At 35.7% G+C, this 24,050-nt stretch overlaps 1 protein-coding gene and 1 long non-coding RNA gene across 2 annotated transcripts; both read right to left on the minus strand.

The window, feature by feature from the left end:
* Nucleotides 1-925: 925 nt before the first annotated feature.
* On the minus strand, nucleotides 926-11,672 carry LOC137722087 (uncharacterized). Its single transcript, XM_068461072.1, has 4 exons — nucleotides 10,995-11,672; nucleotides 10,720-10,903; nucleotides 7,754-10,624; nucleotides 926-1,185 (listed from the first exon to the last, which is right to left on the minus strand). The coding sequence occupies exons 1-4, from the start codon at nucleotides 11,670-11,672 to the stop codon at nucleotides 926-928; spliced, it is 3,993 nt and encodes a 1,330-aa protein (XP_068317173.1).
* A 3,063-nt stretch (nucleotides 11,673-14,735) lies between these two features.
* On the minus strand, nucleotides 14,736-17,403 carry LOC137721826 (uncharacterized). The gene is made up of 4 exons (XR_011066726.1): nucleotides 17,116-17,403; nucleotides 16,883-16,950; nucleotides 16,587-16,675; nucleotides 14,736-15,011 (listed from the first exon to the last, which is right to left on the minus strand). It is a non-coding gene; the product is annotated as an uncharacterized lncRNA (long non-coding RNA).
* Between the last annotated feature and the right edge of the window lie 6,647 nt (nucleotides 17,404-24,050).

Below are 24,050 nucleotides of genomic sequence, written 5' to 3' on the forward strand. Positions count from 1 at the left end.
TTTTATATCCAACAGCAGAGATTAATTAGTTGAATAAAAATTTAAAAAAAAATTGTAAAAAATTCAAAAAAAATCTGAAATATTTAAAAAAAATTGTTTTTACTTTTCTATAAATACCTTCTTATTATCATCTACCTTACACCACAATTTCATATTTTCTCAACTACTTTCAATCACATTCCTTTCTTTCTCTCAAAGTTTCAATCCATTTTTTTTCAACAAAATGACTACTGATGCAGGTACGAATTGGTCGCTTCTTGAAGATGTTGCGTTGTGTACTAGCTGGGTTAAAGTTACTCATAGTTCGCTTACGGATAATAAGATGCAGTTGCGAGAAATGTGGAGTCTTATTCATACCAATTATCTTGAGAAAATTGGTGGGAAAAGAACCAAAGAATCGATGTCCAGTCGTTGAAAATTACTTAGCCAATCGTTTAGTACGTGGAGAGACGCTTTGGCACAAGCTAGTAGTAATATTCAAAGTGGAGAAAATTACTCGGATCAGGTAACAATATATTATTTATTTGTTTGTACTATACCCAAATTTACATTATAATTATTTGTTTGTATTATTTATTTGTTACCTACTTACATTATAATTATTTGTTTGTATTATTTATTTGTTACCTATTTTCATTATAATTATTTCTTCTCCCACATTATTTTAGATAATGACACGTTATGCAACGAGAACGATTAAAAATCTTATCCGAAATTACAATTAAAATTATTTTGTATTATTTTATAAATAAAAAAATACTAATATTTTATTACCTATTACTAGGGCTATTGAAGTGTAACGGTGAGGATGAAAAATGCGATTACTGTTTATTAAGGACAGTTACTGTTCATCATATGAATTGAATATGGCTCCAACGCTGGAGTTGCTTCAAGCATCCAAAATGACCTTAAACAATTAAATAATTTACACATCTACCAACTGGAAGTCTAGAAGGACGTCCTTCCTCCCATATCTCGTCTGTACACTCCCACGCCGAAAAACCCACAGAAAAAACACCACCACCTTTTCTGGCAAGACAAGATTAGGATTCGGATTTGATATTTGCATCGTGGACTTGCCCAGATCGCACTGCATCATGCGCTCTTCTGTAAATCCGATTCTACCCCCAAATTCGAAGCTTCGGACATCTGGATCCTCATAAAATGCCCTGCTTCTTCGTATTTCTGAAAATTAGGAGAGCCAGGTGACTAATCTAATCTTTATTTTCTTCTAGAATCCCCCACCCTTAAAATTGTAGGTTTACTCCTCTCTCTCCCTCCCTGAAAAACACTTCAAAACCCACAAACCCAGTGAAAAATATGAGAGGTAAGGCGGAGAAACGACAAAGAAAAATCCAGTGAGGAAGATGCAAGGTTAGACGGACAAAACAAGGGGAAGATATGTTAGACGGAAAGGAAATAGAGTTTGATCGATGACTCTAGAAATTCTAGAAGGATTCTAAATAAAAAAGTTATAATAAAGAGTTATAAATAAAAAAGGTTATAATAAAAGTTATAAATAATGAGTGGCTCTCTAGGTTTTCATCCCTAGGAGAGCGTAATAAAAAATTTATAAATGAAAAGGTTACAAATTAAAAATTATATTTGATTAAATCATACTAATTTTAGTTATTTAACGTAATCAAAGTATTTTTATATAAAAGTTTATCAAATGTTTGGACACTAATTGAAACAGATTCTATAAATCAATGTTGGTGGAGGTGTTGTTCCGCCTCAAGAAGAACAGAGTAATGTGTTTGAAATAAGGTCTGACCAAAACTTTTCTATAAAATTTCGCATTTTTTGAGTTTTAAGCCATTCAAATTGGTTTGTTAAGTAGGAATAAAAATACCGGTTAAACAAAGATTACTAAGTACTAACCAAATTCACATCTGTCTACATTAATCTATTAAGTAGGTAACTTATTAAATTTTTTGGGGGAATCTTGTGTACAGAGTGATGTGTTGGAACCAGCAATGCAAGGACGAGATATGATCAGTCGCACTCGAACACGGTTTGTTTCTTGAATCACATCATTAGTTATTTTATTAATGTGCTTCGGTAGGGTTTTCAATATGATTTTCTAATTTCCCTTTTGCAGCATTTTTATTTTTATTTTTGGAGTGTATGTGATTTGTGTTTGATTAGAGAAAAAAATTAATAAAACACAAGAAATGCAGCAATTGGAAACATGGCTGCCAATTGTTTTAAATAACTATACTACTTCTGTAGTGTATGCAAGCAAAACCTAATGGGTAACCTAATGGCTTTCTTACTGAGTTTTTAATGAGTTTTTGGCTTTGGATATTTTGCGTTTCACAATGATTCTTTATTGATTATTGGGTTGTTAAAAGCAAGCAAAACCTATAAAATTGGCCTTTCGGTAAATTTTTCTCTACATGAATATTATGGTAGAAGGTATCTGTTTGAGTTTTGTTTTTGTCTTAATATACTGGATAAACTTTGTTATGACAATCTTAATCAACTGTTGGATGACGCATGTATTGGTTATATTTGTAGAACTCAATGAATACCTTTTATTTTAAACTTATATCAAGTATTCATATTTGGTACTATCCATTTGATTTGGGGACTTAATTTTCTCAGAAAAAAATCAAATTTTATTTAATTACTTACAAAACAGATTCATATAAAGAATTGAAGCTTAATGTATGAGAAAGAGAGAGTCAGATTACGTGTTGAATGACATCATGAAAATCGTTCAAACAATATCATGAAAGAGCACTCAACCTATCTTCAGAAGTTCTTCCAAATCATACATACAAAACAAAAATATCGAAGAAACCTATCTTCAGAGCACTCAACCTATTTAGTTACCTTTTTGTTTTCGCAACCTTTAGCCGCTGCAGTAACCTTTTTGGGTGACTACTTCATCACTAATTGCTTTAGTCACCGTGCAGTTAGGAGTAAGGGGATGGTGACATAACTGTTGCGTCCTTGTCACGATTAATTGCAGTTCGTTACATACAGAAAAAAAAGATATCGAGAAATTTTGAAGGAGAAGAAAAAGCTTTGAAGGCAAAAGCTAGAAATGGAGGTGTGTGTGGACTGTGAACTATCAACTGGAAAGGGAAAGCAAAAGAATACGCAGAGACAGAGAGACACAGAGAGATGGAGTTTAAATATGAGGGCAGAGTAAGGAGAGGAAGCAAAAACAAGACTCGTAATCAATGGTAATTAGTGGAGTGAAAAATATCATTGTTGGGGTCAAATGCACTAACATTTTCTCTTAATTTTAGTCGTAGAAAATAATAAAGTCTATGCATCATAGTATGGTTTCGATCTCCACCGATTCTCTTCAACAATATATTTGCACGCTAAATGGGAGCGAATAATTTTTTTGCGAACTCGTCACTTCTAAAATTCGAACCTAAGACCTCTTGGAAAAAAACTTAGGCCATCAAATGTCCACAATATACGGGATCTAGAGTGATAATTAGTGGAGACGAAAATGACATTGTTTGGTACTAATACACCAAATGCTCTCATTTTTTCTCCACTACTGTTTCTAGTCCTTTTAACCGGAAGAGGATCCATTCCAAACCTTAATGTCGGGAGCCTCCTCATCAAGCAATTTGGGCCATTGATTAGTGTGCAAGTCATATCATAGCCGTTGATTGTGTGTGGTGGGCCAGAAAAATGAATTAATAGAAAAAATTGAATTTAATTTGTGTGGGCCAAATTATTTGATGAGGATGCTCTGGACACTAAGGTCCGGAGCGGATCCTCTTCCCTTTTAACACCTTGGAGTTCTTGAGGGAGGGGCAAGTGGAAAGCAAAATAATATGGAGAGAGAGAGAGAGAGAGAGAGAGAGAGAGAGAGAGAGAGAGAGAGAGAGAGAGAGAGAGAGAGAGAGAGAGAGAGAGAGAGAGAGAGAGAGAGAGAGAGAGAGAGAGAGATGGGGTTTAAATGTGAGGGCAGTAGGAAAAAGCAAGAGCATCAATCAATGGTAATTAATGAAGAGAAAAATGTCATTGTTGGGGTCAAATGCATTCACATTTTCTCTTAATTTCACTGGCAGAAAGTAATAATACTTATACACCTTGATGCTGGTTCGATTTTCCTTTCCCTCTAATATTGAACAATTTTACTCATTAAAACTATCGTTTCTCTAAAAAAAAAAAATTATACAACAATATATTTGCACACTAAGGAAGAGAGAATAATTGGTTATCGTTTCTCTAAAAAAAACAAAATTATATAACAATATATTTACACACTACGGAGGGGAGAATAATTGATTGTGAACTTGTCACTTTTGTGATTCGAACTTAAAAAACTTTTGTAAGAGAAATATCACTAAACAATATTACTAAGTGGCAAACATCTTTTCCTCCGCCTATCTTATATTTAAGAAAAAATGGAAGAGTCAGACCAACATAATCCACAACTTATTGGGTCTAGTGTGATAATTAAGAGTATCTCCAAAGAAGATGTCAAATTTTAAACATCAAAATGATAGTTGATAGCTTATGTGACAATTTGATATTTTGTACAATATTTTGCTCCACCCAATATGTTAAATAATAATGTCATTTAATAAACTTTTTATCTTTTTGTGGAGTCCAATGATTAAGACAACCAATCAAATATTTCAAAAACATAACAACATTTATTATATATTATATTAATCTATTAAAATATCATTTAATAAATTTGACATCTGCTTTCAAATTTGACAGCAAAAGGCTTTGCCTTCAAATGACCCAACGCCACCTAAGAAATTGAAGGCTCGGTTGGAGAGAGTTTGCTGCCATTTTTTACTGTTGTATGCCTACGTGACAATTTTAACATCTTCTTTGAAGATGCTTTAATGGAGATAAAAATGACATTGTTTGGTACTAATACACAAGCTGCACCCAATTTTTCTCCAATACTGCTCCTTGTCCTTTTAAAATACAAAACTTTTCTTTTCAATGTACCTTAAATTTTATAATAAGTACATAATTCAATAAATTCCAGACACCAAACCAGCAATATATATGTAATCTGTAAAAAAATGGCAGAGAGTTAAAACCCACTAACAATCCATTAAACTTGTGGCATTTGAGATAAGTTAACACTTTGGAATTATGAGGTTGGTTTATGAATTGAATTGTTGACTGGAAGTCTTACCTTTACATTGTAGATGAAATCAGATGACGACGGGTCAAATTCGCAACCCACTAAATTGTTGAATTTGAAAATAAGAAAAAGGATAAGATTGTTGCCTGCCAAAGAGCAGCACTTGGCGATATCTAAAATGTAACTATGTATAGTATCTCAAATAAATAAGAACTTTTTTTTTTTTTTAAATGTGATAAAAACTTATACTTCTTTTTAATTTGGTACATGAATTAAAATTTTAAGCGATTTGTTGTATTTAGTTTAAGCGATTTGCATGTTGTAAATTAAATTTAAAAATGTTACTCTTACAATATTTATCATACCATATTTGTACTACCTCTCTAATAGAGATGAGACCCACATGATGTTAAAATTATGACTCCCTATGGATCTTGCTCTTTGATGTATCCGACAATAGACTAAAACTCAGCAAAATAGAGAAAACTAGAAACACACATGATTTATATTGATTTGGCAGAATTTTTACTATATCCAATTGTGATTTTTCTAGGTAGAGAAATCATGGCTTCTTTGATTAACAATAGAGTATACAGTGCTTTTGCAAACCCTATGGCCCTGTTTGGCAGATCAGATAAAGGATTGGATAGGATTAGTTATACGGACTCGGGTGTTTGGCGTCACTCGTACTAAATAAGCGTCAGATTAATTTAACCGGTTGGATAGGATAACACGGTATACACCCGCTTAATAAAACCAACCAAAACGCCCGGATTATTTAGTCGGGGAAGAAGAATATGGGAGAGAAAGGGAGGGAGTTTGGGGGGTGTGGCGGAGAGAGCTGGGGAACAATTATTTGGGATTCTTCTGTAGTCGGGGAAGAAGAAGGGAGAGAGAGGGAGGGTGTTTGGGGGGTGCGGAGAGATCTGGGAACAAAAAAATGATTTCACTTTTTTTTAATTTTTTTTTTTTAAGTTTGATTCCTCCTATCTAGTATAATATTAAACACAGTATAAATAATATGGTCACTAGTCCGATACTGCACCAAACACCCGACTAATTTAGTCAGTACTATCCGGTGGTTATTTATCCTATCCAACAGAAATAATCAGTAGAGTCCGACCTACCAAACGAGACTTATAACTAATCCCTCTCTTTCCCATCGTTGTCTCTCTTTCCAATGCTGTTTCTAGCTTTTCTTTCCCTTGCCATCGGCTATTTCTAACTTTTCTCTCCCTTGCCATCGGCTATTTCTAACTTTTCTCTCCCTTGCTAGCGGCTATTTCTAGCTTTTCTCTCCCTACCAGCGGTTGTTTTTTGGTTTTCCAACGGCTTTACCTAGCCTTGCTGCATCCTATTTTTTAAATATAGGGTGTGATTTACATGCCTATTTTCTGATTAAGTTTCCTGTCCTATATGGAATAGGAAGGTACACTTCCTTTCATTTTCCAAGATATCTTTTAGGATTCTCAATCTAATTGTACAAGGAAACTTTGAATCTTTCCTAGTCCTTTTAAGAGAAGAATGGGTGCACCTTTAATTTCCCTAATACAGCCCCGAACAAAATAGGACATTAACTTTGACGAGCCAAAATCCTAACACATGATTGGTGGGACCTACCAATATTAGAGAGATGATACAAATGTGGTATGCAAAATGTGATAAGTGTAGCATTACTCTATTAAGTTTTGAAAATCATTAATTTGTCATCTCATCTTAACTTCGTTAAGTTTTCCATTCAAATATTTCAACTTCCCACTTGATCCCCTTCAAGATTCTTTTGGACATTTTAAGGTTATTTCAGACATTTCAACCCTTCTTTTAATGGATACTAGCCTCTCTGCACGCACTAACGTGCGTGCGAGAGGCATTTTTGCATCACGGGCGCTACGCGCCCCTAAAGGTGTATTGTGTTAGTTTTTCCTATTGTAATTGTCAAGATATACTTTAAATGTATTGTGCAAAGAGGAACTTTTTTTTTTTATCATGCACGTCCTAAAAAGTTATCATGTTTTTCGTTTTTACTTTGTGTAAAGTAATGATTTAAATGTTATTCATGCACTTATCAAACAACATACGATTTTAGATGCAAGTTCCTACCTAAAGCCTATGAACAATAGCAAGTATATGTAAATAAATAAAAAATAGTAGATGAAAACAGTAAGTACTCGTAGCAAAATACAAAACAATTTAAATGTCAAAATATAAATCCTACATAACAATATGTACATTATTCACAATACTCATAGAATCTATATGTCATTGTTTCTTTTGAAAAGAAAGTTTACATATTGACATCAATGCTGCAATTTCCACCCATTTGTTCATGATTGATGCTTCAAATTTTCATTGCCAATCTACAAACGATAGTGAGAAAATTAAAAATCAAATAAAAATAGTTAATTGATAAGTGAGAAATGCATACTGAAAGGTTATCGTTAATAAAGCTGTTACCTATTAGGAATCACCATAATTAGCTGGAATGAAGCAAGACTTCTTTGTATACTACATTCCGTGTAAATACACCTTGTTGGCCTACTATGGAGCCACTTTTTACTAACACGGTTGTGGTTGACTTTGAGACCCCCCTCGATAAAGCCACATATAATTGTCCATGGCTGAAGACATGATCTGGAAGGTAAACGCCTACATGTGGTATTGTCTGACCTTGAGATTTGTTTATAGTGATAGAGAAACTTAGTTTCACTGGAAATTGCTTTCTTGTAAGTTCAAATGGAAGCCCAGCAGTATCAGTACTTTTGAGAGGGATTCTTGGTAAGAAAACTCTGGATCCGGCAAATTGTCCAGTTAGAATTTCAGCATCAATAAGATTTCGGTAAGAACCACGACACAATAATCTTGTACCATTACACAATCCCAATTTCGGATCAATATTTCTTAAAAGCATGATTGGAGCACCTCTTTTCAGAGTTAACTTGTGCGGAGGCAAACCACCAAGTGAGATTGAATTCAAGAACTCTGGCTGATACAAATTCCTTGCGTCATCCTCAACTGAATCAAATGAATACATTGTCTCTTCTAAACCCGGAAACATATTGATTATCTTTTCATTCAACATATCAACGTCTTCATTTGTAGGAGTTACCACTGCCCTTTCCACCATGTAGGTTGCATCATTTATATGATCCTCTAAGTCAGGGAAGATTTTGGCAATTAATTGATTAATGGAATGCTCACTCTCCCATGGTATCACCATGCATTCAGGTAGTTTTACCATATCATCCATAATAACATCTTCATTCCCATCACCAACACGAAGTAAAAATTCTGAAAATTCACAATCATTTATGGATCTCATGTTTTGTTTGAGTTTTAAAATCTTTACTTGTGACCAAAATGATGCCTTAACAACACTTGCTTGGATTAGTTCGGACTTGGTTCCTTTCCGGATAACAGGAAGAACTTGTCGAAAATCTCCTCCAAATATCATTATCTTCCCCCCAAATGGTAAGTCAATATCTGTTAAGTCTCTGAACGTTCGATCGAGTGCTTCAAATGCATGACGATGCGTCATTGTTGCTTCATCCCAAATAATTGCCTTTGCCTTTTGTATTAGCTTTGCTAAATCAGATTGTTTACCGATCGAACACATCGATGATGCATCCAGACTAAGTGGTATCTTGAATTTAGAATGTGCTGTCCTCCCACCAGGCAATATCGTAGCTGCTATTCCAGATGATGCTGTTGCTAATACTATGTGCCCCAACCTTCTCAAGCTTGCTAACAATGCGCGATATAAGTAAGTTTTTCCAGTTCCACCGGGACCATCCACAAAAAAAGTTGCATTATCCGATCGTTGAACTGCACCCATTATTATGTTAAACACACTTTTTTGGTCATCATTTAAGCGTTCAATTGCATCAAGATCTTGTTGTGGAATACATATGGATATTTCATCTTCAATACATCCCGTCATTCCTGAACTTGATTCATTTCCTCTTGTCATTTGGGGCAAATCAAACTCGTTTATACTCTTGTTAAATTGAACCAAAAGTATGTTCAACTCACGCAAGAGTATGTTGGTAGCAAGTGTGGGAGTTATGTTAGTCATGGAAACATAATCTTCCATCATGAATGGACAGAACTCATCCCATAACCCTCGAACACCAATTGGTGCACAATATACCAATATGGTGACGAATAATCTTCTTAAAGCCGACGGCATCTGAATTGTGGAGGCCTCTAACAAACATTGTCGAATACTGTCATCTCTTTCTAACAAACCTCGTTGTTCTGCTGCCTGCTTAAATGTTGGATGCAAAACCCCATTAACTGTTCTCAAGTTTGTGAAGGATGTTGGTCCTCTAACATGATTAAGAAGAATCCGAAGGTAAAATTTTTCGCCTTCAGCAGGTGAAACTGCATATATTCGCCCAATAACCTTGTTACGATTCTTTCTTTTAGACCACTTTCTTTGAGCTTGAATCCATCTGTAATGTGATGGTATCTCCATGTATAAATAATGTCGCGCTTCTGCATCCACATGATTAAGTGTAAAAAATTCAGTCAACATTGTCTTTCTTGTACTCTCATCATGTAGAATATTTGTTATGCTTTCATCGGCACGAAACTGAACTTGGTGCATATTAGGAAGATGTATTTGCATTCGCTCAACAGATGGATAAATTCGATTAATAATGAACTTGAATATTTTCCATAATGCCTCTGGTGCGCAAACCCATCTTGCATCCTGAAACTGCTTTATTTCATCGTATTGAGGGTCTGATTGCACTTCAACTGTCACTCTGTCTGGGCCTTTGTAAACATACTTATATAAGTACTTGACACTTTTTATGCTTGCACAAATTTCAACATTGATGTGACAATCATACCTTAACAGCAACCATGGATTATATGGAATGACCCAACTATTATCAACCATTATGTTTCCTTGTCGATTACGTGAGACGAGCAATCGATTTCCTCGCCTTTGATAAATTGGATACGAATCATTCCCTTGAACGGTGACTGGTGCAAATGGTTTGGGAAACTTTCTCTTACAACTCCCATTTTTCATACATGGAGATAGAGGATTCTGAATCCCACATGGGCCATGAATCATATGCTTTAACACCACATTATAAAGTTGAGGCTCTACATCTTCATTTGGTATTTCAGCTCTAACAATTCGGTCATACTCATCTGGGTTATTGATCTTATCATTTTCATCTAACACAACCAGCATATGCACATGTGGAAGACCACGTTTCTGAAACTCAATAACGTATGCGTAAGCAACAACACTGCCCAATACCCCATTTTCAATGATGTCTTCTTTTAGTTGCTCAAGTTTTGCACGAAATACTCTAGTGAGTAAGTCAGGGCGATCTTGTGGAGTTTGTCCAGCGAGTAATTCGCTTTTGATTTCTTCCCAACTTGGGTTACATGTCATGGTAATAAAAAGATCTGGCTTTCCGAATCTTTGAACCAAAGTCATTGCGTCTTGATATCGTTGGTACATGTCACGTGGGCTTCCAACAAATGATGATGGTAAAATAATTCTACGCCCGATGCTACCTAATAATATTTTATTTTCAATTAGCTATATATATTGTACACACTTTAAACAAAGTTATATTTCTAAATAACGATGACTGAAACGATATATATACCTGCATTGTGTTGACCTGCATTTAGAGAGTCTTCAAGTCCTTTGTAGAGATCCGCTCTAACTGTGGCTTGATTAGAACGCAACCATCTAAGTTTTTGTGATTCAATTTTAATGTAGTTATCTACAACATATTGTTGCAAGAGACGTCCACCTCGAAGCAAAAGTGATGATCCATTATGGCGTATCTACAAAAGCAAATTTCATATATTGCTTTTAATATAGGAATCATCATTCATCTATATATACCGGGAAGTAAATTATGTTATCAGTACAAACCTGTAACATATAAGCATAATAGTCGCAACATGTTATTGCTCTTCCACCATCATCACGACTGTTAACATCCCATCCATATGTACCGTAAGGCAGCAATAGTGGATATTGTAAGGGATCATAAAATCCAACAAAGTCTCGAACGTGAGAAAGTCTTCCACTAATTGTCTCCACCACGATATCCCTTCCATTTGCAATTGTGGCATTATCTCCATCTATTATAATTGCCGCAACTTGTGATGCTGATGGTAGAGTATATTGACGCCGATCTATTGGTTGCTCTTTTAGGATCAACTTGCAATTCGGCAAATCTTGGCGTTGTCCGAGGCTTCGCAATGTATGAACAAAAGGATTATGGTTGTTCAACATATGTTGTATCTTTTCAACCACACGTCTATCTAAAACTTCACTTTCACACATTCGGTTTTCAACTTCATGCTCAGTGTCATATATATAAGCTTGTAAAAATCGCGGTCTGTTCCCTTCATTTGGTAAAAGTCCACCAATCTTATGATATAATGCACCTTGAGCACGAAATGTGTAAATCCCACGACCACCAATATTAATTCTTTCATCCACGTGTACTCCCATTGAAGTGAATGCAAATGCATGATTGTAAGCTCGAATATTTTGCCTGAAGTGTCTACCCTCATTTGTTTGGTCAGAGAAAAGAGCAACCATTTCTGGTGGGGATTGTATTGGGGGTAAAACAATTCTTCCTTTCAAGCAACACATGTTCAAAGTTTCTCGAGCAAACAATCGTGCATAGCAGTACGGACATGTAGTTGGAGCAGATAATTGGCAACCTAGGATACCCCGATTCTCATTATAATTTCTAGCACAATTGTGGTTTCTTCTTCCTCTGGTTTGGCGCACATGACAATTGGTTCTATTTGCATGTTCTTCTTCTGATATTTTTACATGAATATCCAACATTCAGTATAAGAATTTTCTTTGTAACTAATCACATATCTATATACAGATAAAATTATATACTAAGCTCACCATTGTGGGGAGGAATTGAGAGCATCCCATAAGATATTTGTGACCTATTTGAATGTGCTAACTGTCCCATATGAGTACGCATTCTAGTAGAAGTTTGGTCATCATGATTTGTGATATCTGACAAAACCCTTGAATTCGCGCTTTCATGCTCAATTTGTTCTAATAAATAGACCACATTATAATACGATTAGTTAAAAATTTTGTCTTTAATATTTAATATATTTAGTTGTGAGTTTAATATTTCGTAAGACTACCACTAAAAATAACTACAACATTGAGATCAATATGAAAGTATCGAAGAAAAGAATACAATGAGATTTCAATTCCCTAAATTTTGTTCTTAAAAAATAACCTAATTTTTTAAGTGTGAAACAAATACAAATAAAGAAATTGAAATAAATACCAGGAATTTGTTGTTCTATATTACTGGGGTCGACCTCAACATCATAGTTAGCCAACTGAACCCGTTCTTGTATATTATTGGGACCTACTTGTTGCATAGTTAAAAGAAAAATTAGAAATTAGATTTTTTTTTTTTTTTTTTTTTTTGCATTAGTATGAGTTAAAGGAAAAGGAATATGAAATAAATACCAGGAATTTCTTGTTGTATGTTACTGGGGGATGTCATAGTATGATCATCATATAGAGTTGGAATTTGTTGTCTTTTTTCTTGTGCTATTAAACGTCGTCGAGCTAGATATCTTTGATGTTCTTCAGGACTCAATGATTGACGCCATTGTCTTGCACGACTTTGGCCACGCTCCATGGAAAAATTTATCTAAAAAATTAAAAAATAAATGAACCTAAATTGAATACAAATTCTGTTACATTCCATAAATACGAAAAAGTCTACGTAGATGCCTATGAACAGAAGAAGAAAAAACATTTATCTACACATCATTTTCGTTTACTATGATAATGGTGTTATCGTTATGCATGCCTTATTGTCATATTGCCATGTTCGTTGAAGAATTTAGCAGCATATATTCCATCCAATTTGCACAAATGTGAGTAATCTCTCATACAATTTTTACTATTTTTCCTTTAAAACAACAATGAAGATAAAATGGGAAAACATAAATGATTAAAAAAATCTGAAAATATGACATGTAATTTCATTTCTGAATACATGTTGAAAAAATTTAATGTCCTTAAATCAAAATTTTCAGATTCATAAGTTTTCAGTCAAAGTTATAGGACACGCACCAGGTAATAATGAACTTGATTTTAATTATGACAAATTCAAACTGCAATGAATAATTTGGAAATGTGAATGCCTCTAATTGTTTAACGTCAAGGGGTATTACTTAAACAATGTATAGGATGCTTCACCTATTTGACGTTAAACAAATGTCCAAGTTGCAGCTGTTTCCCTCTCCTATTAATGGAAGTGATTTACTTAAAAACTTGGAAATGTGAATACCTCTAATTTATATATGGACATTATATGATTGTCAAATATTTAAAAGTCAAGCATTTGGTTGGAGCATAATTCGTTTAATTTTTATTTTTTTTTATGATTATAAGGGAGTGGGAATAGATGAAATATGGGATAGAGTTCGATACTGGGTAGCGTTTTGAGCATCAGTTTCAAATGCGAATAGAAAATGGAAATTTATATTCATTTACAAACGTAAAGGTGTAAACATATCAATAGGGTATGTGATGAAACTCTGTGATTGTAAGCATTTATAATGGAGTGTGTGATACTAAGATAGCTTGATTGGGAGTTTTCTAGAAGGCTGGTAAATATGACATTGGGAGTTTCGTTACATTCATGCCTCTTCTAGTTATACTCGTGTATCAGTGTTTATTTGCTCCCTATCAGTAACCTTTGGAGTTGAGGATTCTAAAAATGAAAGAAATGAACCTAGAGATGCATCTGAACTTGGATTTGGAACTTAACGCATGTATAAAACAACACAGGTACATATTACAATTTTGAGTCCTCAAAGAAACCAAGTGAAGGCAACAATTCATACACAATTGAAAGATCGGATCCTAACCAATATCTGTCACTGGCTCTCCCTTATCTTTTCATTACCAGGAATACACTTTCCCCACCTTCCCTTTTCTTCGAGGCCTGACGAATAGGTCTGCAAACAAAATTGATGCATAAATCTTCATAATATATTCCAAATGAGATCTAGTTTATGCTTCTATCAATTATTTAGCATGATTCCAAATGGTACTTAGCTTAATTATCGAACTAAGAAGGCACACAGCACACCACTTTATTACAAAATTGGAAAAAAGAGAGTGAAAAATATTCAAGGAATCAATTCCAACTATCTCTGAATCACACAAATCACAGAGCACACCACCAACTAAAATATTGAGCATTCAAGGAATCTGAAGTCATAAATGATTACTAACTTTTTTTTCCACTCAGCCAAATATGTGGTAAACCGCCAAAAAAAAAAAATCCAAAACATAAAAGCTGTACTAAAAAGCTGAAACATGCAAGGAGGGCTTTTGAGATTAGATGAAGAAAAGTTAAGGAAGGCTTTTGAGACCGAAGATGAAGACAACCCAGTAGGATAAAAAAAAGGTATCATGCACATTCATTGTTGATCATCTCATGCTTCTGAAAGTTAACATGCCAACTAAACGTTTCATATTACATTGTGCGATGAATTTTCAGCATAAATTGTGAAGGAAAGGATGTCGATGGAATGAAGACTCTCCTAATTAACTTCTAACCAAAACAGTGGGAGTGTAATTAAGCTGTTGGATGAGGTAAAACATCAGATAGATGTTCTGATAACTATAACTATTTGCATGTATAACATAGGAGGCCATTAAAAAAATGCAAACACATTCCGAAAGTGTTGAAAGTGCCAATGCTAATTAAGGTTAGGGGAATTTTTGGAAATAAGTCGGTGCTAAAAGAAAAAAGCCAACTGTTCTGCTATTCTCACCTTTCGTTTTCTTCAAGGTTCACTGCCAACATGAGCTCTACGGCAAGAATGGACTTTCCCACCTTTCCTTTTCTTCGATCTCCGACGAATAGGTCTGCAACCAATGAGTATGTAAAACCATAACAAAACATGAATTGTATTTGTTTTAATAACTTGAATCAGTTTTATAAAAATTGAAAGAGCCTGAAAAAAGAAAACATGACGACACAGTAAGTTGTAGGATTTAAAAAAGGGGGAGGACTGAGGTGTCAACTGAAATAATTCAGGGGGAGGACTGAGGTGCCAACTGAAACATCAAGTATTGGTACCAAAACACAAAAGAACTTAAAAGTCAAAATATAAGGCCTCCATAACAATATTTACTTTATCACACATCAAGTATTGGTACAGACAATTTATACATTTGAAGTAAATCAGTTAAGTTATTATCATGTTTCCTGATAACTATAACATAGGAGGCCATTAAAAAAATGCAAACACATTCCGAAAGTGTTGAAAGTGCCAATGCTAATTAAGGTTAGGGGAATTTTTGGAAATAAGTCGGTGCTAAAAGAAAAAAGCCAACTGTTCTGCTATTCTCACCTTTCGTTTTCTTCAAGGTTCACTGCCAACATGAGCTCTACGGCAAGAATGGACTTTCCCACCTTTCCTTTTATTCGATCTCCGACGAATAGGTCTGCAACCAATGAGTATGTAAAACCATAACAAAACATGAATTGTATTTGTTTTAATAACTTGAATCAGTTTTATAAAAATTGAAAGAGCCTGAAAAAAGAAAGCATGACGACACAGTAAGTTGTAGGATAAAAAAAAGGGGGAGGACTGAGGTGTCAACTGAAATAATTCAGGGGGAGGACTGAGGTGCCAACTGAAACATCAAGTATTGGTACCAAAACACAAAAGAACTTAAAAGTCAAAATATAAAGCCTCCATAACAATATTTACTTTATCACACATCAAGTATTGGTACAGACAATTTATACATTTGAAGTAAATCAGTTAAGTTATTATCATGTTTCCTGCAAAAGATCGTAAGCACCTAACCAACTGCAGCTATATAATACCATGACTTCAATAATAAGGAAACATATAACATTGAGAGGTAATTTTAGACACAACTTCCCCCCATTTGTTCGGAATGCAACCATCTTTTTGTTCATCACCCTTTGTCTAGTATGATAAGGAAGAAAGGATACCAACCAACGCAAAAATTCACAGAAATGTGAAGGTCAAGTCAATCTATCCAAAAACTTAAAAAGTAAACTGTGAAATGAAAACATGCAGTTATTCCAATTTTATTTCAAGATGATTAAATTAAAAGAAAGATCAACCCAAAAAAAACACAAACCAATGTAATTAGACAGATCCTTTAGCAAAAATCAAATCTTGGTAACATCCAAAGGTTCAAAAAACAATTAATCAAATTTGCAGCAATGAGAATGTTCATGAATAAAACCCATTTCCAGAAAAAGCCAGCATGCAATCAGAAGATTCGAAACACTACAGAAAGCAAATGCAATTCAGAAAAAAATTTACAGATACATTTTTAAATTAAAAAGTACCAAACAGAGGTGGAAAGGAAGTGGAAGAACAGAGGTGGAGATTGACACAAATTAAAGAAAATCCAAAAATTGCTCTTCAAAAGGGAGAATAATAAAAAATAACTCACGTTTTTTTCCTTTTACTTTTGCTTCTCTTTTCTTCACCGACCTCCTCCTCTGCTTGTTCGTCTTCGAGTTTCAGTCTTGCTGTCTCAATCTACAAAACCCAAAATTGACTACAGTAAACACAAAACCCACCAAGAAATTACCTCTATAAAAAATACCACAAAAAAACACATTAAGCTCCAAATTCAATCATCAACCCAAAAACTTGAAATCCCTCGAGAACTTGAACAAACCCCCGAAGAACCAAGGAAAATACAAAAAAATCTAAGACTGTATCACATAAAAAGAAAATGCTTACCAGATTGTCTTTGAGTGAGTACGTGTTCTGCCTCAATGCAATCTTTGAGAGAGCAAGAGTGATGGAAGCTACTAAGGACACATAAGGAAAGATGGAAAAAAAAAAAAGTGTGCAGATGATGGGACCAAATAAAAAAACTGCAATTGGAAAAAATCTTGAATCAAAGGTTGAAATCGAAAGCTAAATGGAAAGGAAAGTTGGGGTTAGAGATTTGTACAAAATGGAAAACTTACTTAAATATGGCGATCGGAAGAGAGAAGGGAAGATGAGCAACAGCCAGGAGATTGGGCTCTTGAAAGTGGGCGTCCGGGATCGAAGGTGTGAAGAGTATGGGCTCCAAGACGACGTCCCAAAGTCTGGTTTCGAAAATTGGGATCTTTTCGAAATTCATCTGTATATAGCGGTGGTATGTGGGCAGTTGTTGTTGAACCTTCAACTAAACTCAGATCATGGGAATCGTTGAACTGCTCTTTGGTTTCGTCGTGGGAATCGTCAAACTGTTCTTTGGTTTCGATCGTGGGAAGTTGGAGTACGACTAATAACTGAACTGGCAACTGTCTCTTCCTTTTCACTTTCCATTAGGTTTCAAATAGTTAATGTTTTTACCTTTTTGTCCCTCTTTTGGTATCAAATCCTTGATTTGCGCACTGTCATTAAGTAAGGGTATTTTAGGAGTTTAGAAAGCTTCACCAAACTGGGGCTCTCACTTTATATATATAGATGATAGACCACATTGAATTCTCAAAGCTTGTAATTAGTTAAATTCTATGTTAGTGAGCCTAATGTACCTTTTTAGTGGTTCACCATAAATTTTTCAAATGAGCGCGGCATATTTTTTTACTAGCTAAGTCACTCATGAGATTCAAACATAAGACCTCTTGTAAGAGAAATATTTCTAAACAATATTTACTAAGTAATGATGAGTCGATATTATACTATATATTTTACCCTAATCTTAGTTATATTTTATTGGTTATTTTGGTGAAGTTTTGATACTTTGAATTGTATTTTCAATGTAGGACATTTGACTTCCTCTTGAGCATAAAGTTATCAAACAGATGAATTTTGGAGTGATTCTTATTGGAGGATGTTCATGAGTCTTTCAAGATGATTGTATCAAAATTCCAGATTTTTCTACCAAGCAGTTTGACCGTGACGAAGAAAAGAAGGCCCAGCATGCAGCTTTCCCATATTGACGTTTTTGGACATTTTGGGTATTTTAAAGGTCAAGATGGCATATGTTGAGGAAGATTCCTTCTGAGGATTTGTTGGGGACATATCAAGATTTAAAAAGAGATCTTTTGGGACTAAATCATAGTTGATTTGGTCGGTCAAAATTCTGATTTTTTGAGAAGTCTGAATTTTAGTTGGAATAGGAAACATTTTATTTTCAAATTATCTTATTCTATTATGTTTCCTAATTTTTAGAAGACCTTTTCTAGGTAGGATTTTATTTTGTAGTAGTATAAATAAGGCTTTTTAGCCATTAGGGAGAAGAGACGCATTAACTTAGAGGTTTTTGACAATTCGAGTTTATTTACAAGGTGTTTTCTATCCATGTTTTTAATAATATTTTTGTTTGTGATTGTTCGTAACTAATTTCTATTTGCTAGGGCGATGCCTTGAGTCTTAGCAAGAATATGTAGTTTCTTTTCAATTTACTTATGATATTATGCATGCAGGTTTTGAATTATTAATCACTGTGTTTATACTATCTAATTGTCTTGATGATTGGCCACCATTAGGATATTTAGAAAAGTAATTTGAAGCAATTTTGGCAGAGGGTTGTCCCTAAATTTAACTAAGGCTTCTTGTGGTTAATATGTGTAACTTCTTAGAACGACACGTCTTAAACGTTGTATGTGTTAGGAATCTCTGACAGGTGGCAAGATTAGTTGGGAATTAGTTGGGAATTGGGTGAAAGGAGGGTTGGTTAGTTAGATATTAGTACAACTTCTATAAATAGTGAGATTGTAAATGAAGGAAGGCAGTTAATGGAATATTGTTGTTACCCTTTCCTGTTACTTCTCTCTGTGCAAGAAGAAGACGTCGAGTAAGATCGTAACAATTGGTATCGAGCCAGTCGTTCCACTCTCTCAATCCTTCTTTGTTGCATAACGCGGCAAGCTTCGAGGAAATCTATGGAGTCCAGAGTATCAAGCTTGGAAGATAAGTTCGACGAATTCAAGAAATCGAATGTGGAGTTTCAATCGATTCAGACGGATTTCAAGACGAACCAGGACCGAATGATGTTACAGCTGCAATCGATCATAACGCGATTAAATTGTGGGATTGTGGGCGATTCGTCCAAGGCAACACACAGCGATCCCCAGATTCAAGAAAGGTTGCACCTTGACCCCAATTATCAAGATACAGGGCAGAACTTCAATCATCTCTCTCGCCCTCCATTTTTTAAGATGGATTTTCCAAGATTCAATGAGTCTGATGATCGAATGGAGTGGGTTTACAAGGTGGAGCACTACTTTGACTTTTTCAATATCGAAGAATCCAAGAAAGTCAAGATGGCATCCTTTCACATGGAAGAAGATACACTGCAGTGGTTCAAATGGGCGAGGTGTTTGGAAAATTACTCAGATTGGCATGATTTCACACAGGTCTTATGCCAAGAATTTGGTCTTTCAGAGTTGGACGATTCTGCAAAAAGTTTGGTTAATTTGAAGCGGAAAGAGACTTTGAGGGATTATGTGATAGAATTCTGACGACTGGCCAATCGGACGAGGGACATCAATCCTGCACTGTTCAAATCATGCTTTGTGGGAGGCTTGAAACCAGAGCTGCGACATGATGTGAAGATTTTAAGGCCTCTAGATGTGCTGGAAGCTATTGCTTTTGCTCAACAATTGGATCCTAAACACTTGTTTAATGTGAAGATTGCCAATGGAGGGAAGGTAGCTACTAAAGGCACTTTAGCTCATGCTTATATTAAGATTCTGGACTTCTAGTTCATCACAGATTTGTATGCTATTCCATTTGTGGGGGGGGGGGGGGGGTGGGGGGGGGGGGGGTGGGGGGGCGGTGGGGTGTGTGGTGTGTGACATTGTATTAGGGATCCAATGGCTGGGAACGCTTAGTCCTGTTCTTTGGGACTTTGATAAGTTATCCATGCAATTTTCCAGGGATTCCAGAACATTTTGCATCACAAGTAATGCTAATGTTAGTAACAGCTTTGAGGATATCTCAGCTTTACAAATGCAGAAATTGTTACAACAAGAAACCACCGTAGGTGTAGTACTTTATCAATTGGAAACTGAACCCAAGGTGCAGCACATGGAATCACGTACTACCAACTTTATTTCTGAGAATCTCATAGATCAACAGCAGTTGGAATTGAAGGAATTGTTAGCCAAGTTTGAAGGCATATTTCTAAAACCAAGTGCTCCTCCTCCTCATCGAAGTCAATACCACAGAATTCTTTTTGTAGAGCGCAGTGTTCCACCAAATAGCAGGCCCTATAGGTATGGTCCTGTGCAGAAAACTGAAATTGAAAAGTGTGTGAGGGAGCTTTTAGCAGCTGGGTTCATAAGGGTAGACAACATCCCTTATTCTTCTCCTGTGATCCTAGTTCGAAAGAAGAAGGGGACATGGAGGATGTGCATGGATTAAAGGGGGCTTAATAAATATCACAGTCAAAGAGAAGTTCCCTATTCCTCTTATTGATGAAATGCTTGATGAGTTATTTGGTGCACAATTTTTCTCAAAGTTAGATTTAAGGGTATGTTATCACCAAATAAGAATGCACCCTCAAGATGTGGAGAAAACAGCCTTTAGAACACATGATGGCCATTATGAATTTTGTGGTCATGCCTTTTGGTCTTACAAACACTCCAACCACATTCCAATGTCTCATGAATGACATATTCTGACCGTACCTAAGGAAATTCATTCTAGTATTCTTTGATGATATTTTGGTCTATAGCACCTCTTGGTCTTCATATTTGCAGCATTTGAGAGTGGTTCTAGAGACACTGCAGCAACACTCCTTATTTGTGAAAATGTCGAAATGTGCATTTGGCAAGGATCTACTTGGGACATATAGCGTCCAAGTATGGTGTATCTGCAAATCCCACGAAGTTGGAAGCAATAGCTTGGTGGCCTACACCTACATCGGTCAAAGCACTAAGGGGATTCCTTGGATTGACAGGCTACTATCGAAAGTTTATACCTCAGTTTGGAAAAATAGTGAGCCCCCTTACTGCCCTCACGAAGAAATATGGATTCAAATGGTTAAGTGAGGCTACTGCAGCCTTTAATAATCTCAAACAAGCAATGTTTTCACCACAAGTTTTGGCTCTACCAGATTTTACCAAATCCTTTGTAATCGAAAGTGATGCATCCGGGTACGGTATTGGAGCAGTGTTACAACAAGGAGGAAGACCACTAACATTTACCAGTAAAGCCTTTTGCCCGAGGAACCAAGCTTTCTCAGCTTAAGAAAGGGAGATGTTGGCAATCATACATGCAGTATAGAAATGGCAGTCGTACTTGGTGGGAAATCATTTCATCATTCAAACTGGTCACCACATTTTGAAGTACTTCTTGGAAGGTAGGGCCCATACCCCTTTTCAATATAAATGGGTCACCAAGTAACTAGGGTTCGATTATGAAATACAATATAAAAAAGGCTGTGATAATCAAGCTGCAGATGCATTATCAAGGGTAACTCTTGGAGTGGATAGCTTGCAGGCCACGGGTTCCATCTGTGCTATTTCTTGTCCTTACTCTTTTTGGTTAGATGAATTACGACAGCATACTGAGAAGGACTCCTGGATTATGGCCAAATCACAGTAAATCTTACAATTTCAGGGTGTAGATGCTCCAATTGGAATGTTGAGATTCCACATTGACAATGGGTTCTTAAAGTACAAGCGTCGAATTTTTTTGAGTCCACTTAGTCCTTGTGCAGCTGGTCATGAAGGATTTCTAAAGACTTACAAAAGGATTTCTCGAGCGTTCTGTTGGGAAAAGATGAAGAAAAACATCAAGAGTAAAGTGGCAAGCTGTGCTATTTGTCAACAGCAAAAGTATGAGAACTTGTCACCCCCTGGTCTCCTGCAGCCATTACCAATTTCAGGAAAGGTATGATTTGATATCTTTATGGATTTCATCACAAATCTTCCCCCTTGCAAGGGTAAAACGGTAATTTGGGTAGTGGTGGACAGATTATCGAAATATGCCCATTTTACTGCATTGAGTCATCCTTATACAGCTTCCTCAGTGGCTCAACATATTCAAGTTGTATGGGATGCCACAGTCTATAGTGAGTGATCGAGACCCGGTGTTCATGAGCAAGTTTTGGAAAGAATTTTTTAAGTTGCAAGGTTCTGAGCTTTGTTCCAGTTCGGGGTATCACCCACAAACGGATGGGCAAACTGAGGTTCTTAATAGGTTCTTGGAAACCTACTTGCGATGTTTTTGCACATTACAACCAAAAAAATGGGTGTTATGGCTATCTTGGGTTGAGTGGAGTAACAACACCAGCTTCCATTCAGCCATTAAAATGACACCATTTGAGGCAGTGTATGGGTATGTTCCTCTTCTTGTACCTGCTTATGAGTCAGGCACAACCAAAGTGGACTCAGTCGAACAATCATTGAAGGAGAGGGACAACATCCTATCTTTACTTAAGAATAACTTGGCAGCAGCTCAAGAGAGGATGAAAGTTCAGGCGGATAAGAAAAGAACTGAGAGGGTCTTCGAGGTTGGAGATTAGGTTTATCTCAGATTAGTGCCTTACCAACATAAGTCGTTGGTTGCACACCCTTTCCACAAGCTGCAGCCTCGGTTTTATGGGCCATTTCAGGTATTAGCCAAGGTGGGCAATGTGGCTTACAAGATCAAATGCTTGAAGAAGCATTTGGGAGAAAATGTGCAAACCCAGTTGCTTTACCTATTCTCACAGACACTGGAATATTACAAGATGTACCTGGTGCAATCCTAGCTAGGAGAATGGTGAAGAAGGGCAATACTGCAATGACAGAAGCATTGGTCTAATGGCAGAACCACTCAAGGGATGATGCAACTTGGGAGAATTATCATGAGTTGAAATTGAAGTTTCCAGAAATAGTTCATCTTTGAATTCCTTGCTGAAATTTTTTTTTTCTTTTAGAGTTGTGAAATGTAAGCTTGGTTTCAGGGGGGGTATTGTTAGGAATCTCTGAGAGGTGGCCAGATTAGTTGAGAATTAGTGGGAATTAGTTGGGAATTGGGTGAAAGGAGGGTTGGTTAGTTAGAAATTAGTACAACTTCTATAAATAGTGAGATTGTAAACGAAGGAAGGTAATTAATGGAATATTGTTGTTACCTTTTCCTGTTACTTCTCTCTGTGCAAGAAGACGACGTCGAGTAAGATCGTAACAGTATGGTTTTTCAAAAGGTTTTCACAAAATCTAATGAGTCTTGCATGTTTATGTTCACATTCGATTTGGATGCTACAAACGGGTTGCATGTTAAATATACGTTCTATGTTGGAGGTTCCAAGTAGGATATATATTAGGAAAACCTAACCTTCAAAATATGCATGTGTAATTCATAAGTAATTGGAAGAACTATGTAGGATTGTTCAGGTGACGGCGGAAGCCTAGTACTTAAATAGATTTTCAAAACTATTTTCTTTTGTTTTCTTTACTTTGCAATTTATTTAATTGTTTTTAATTTAAAATTCGTTTTTATTATTTGAAATCACAAAATCACCTTTTTCCAAAACTTTGTTTTAAGTAATTAATTAGGATTTGATTTAACATAAATTATCCATTCAATCCTTATGCAGAACGACTTTGCTAGAGCCGACTATACTACAATTATCTTGTACTCTTGCAAGTATTTAAAGTGTTTTTATCCTTACTTTTGCAGGTGGTAAAAATCCTATCAAGTAACAAAAGACTTTTCCTTTAATATACCTTTAGTTTACGAGTTAATCAACCCAATCTAAGTCTAGGCACAAAGCGAGCCAGATTCAAAGAGGGGTGGCCGAACTCGGAATTTTTCATGAGAAGTAGTGGAAGTAGATGCATAATAAAATTAGTCACTTGTTCTCCATTAATTATGAATTCATGTTCATGTGTTTTCTCGGTTAAGTGTGGTTTTATATGCAACACTTTCGGCAGGGGCAAGTGGAAAAACATGGCGAAGTGGAAGAAAGCGGAGACGA

This window comes from Pyrus communis, chromosome 17, assembly GCF_963583255.1.
Source record: "Pyrus communis chromosome 17, drPyrComm1.1, whole genome shotgun sequence".
In the NCBI taxonomy this organism is placed as follows: Eukaryota; Viridiplantae; Streptophyta; class Magnoliopsida; order Rosales; family Rosaceae; genus Pyrus; species Pyrus communis.

What these genes read in the sequence shown, in the direction of transcription:
- LOC137722087 (XM_068461072.1), bottom strand. Translation starts at nt 11,672, where the DNA reads ATGGTTGCTCTTTTCTCTGACCAAACAAATGAGGGTAGACACTTCAGG. An exon ending in TGCAGGTCAACACAATGCAG is followed by an intron (nt 10,625 to 10,719) that starts GTATATATATCG and finishes AAATATTATTAG; the next exon opens with GTAGCATCGGGCGTAGAATT. An exon ending in CACTATAAACAAATCTCAAG is followed by an intron (nt 1,186 to 7,753) that starts GTCAGACAATAC and finishes CCTAATTTTCAG; the next exon opens with AAATACGAAGAAGCAGGGCA.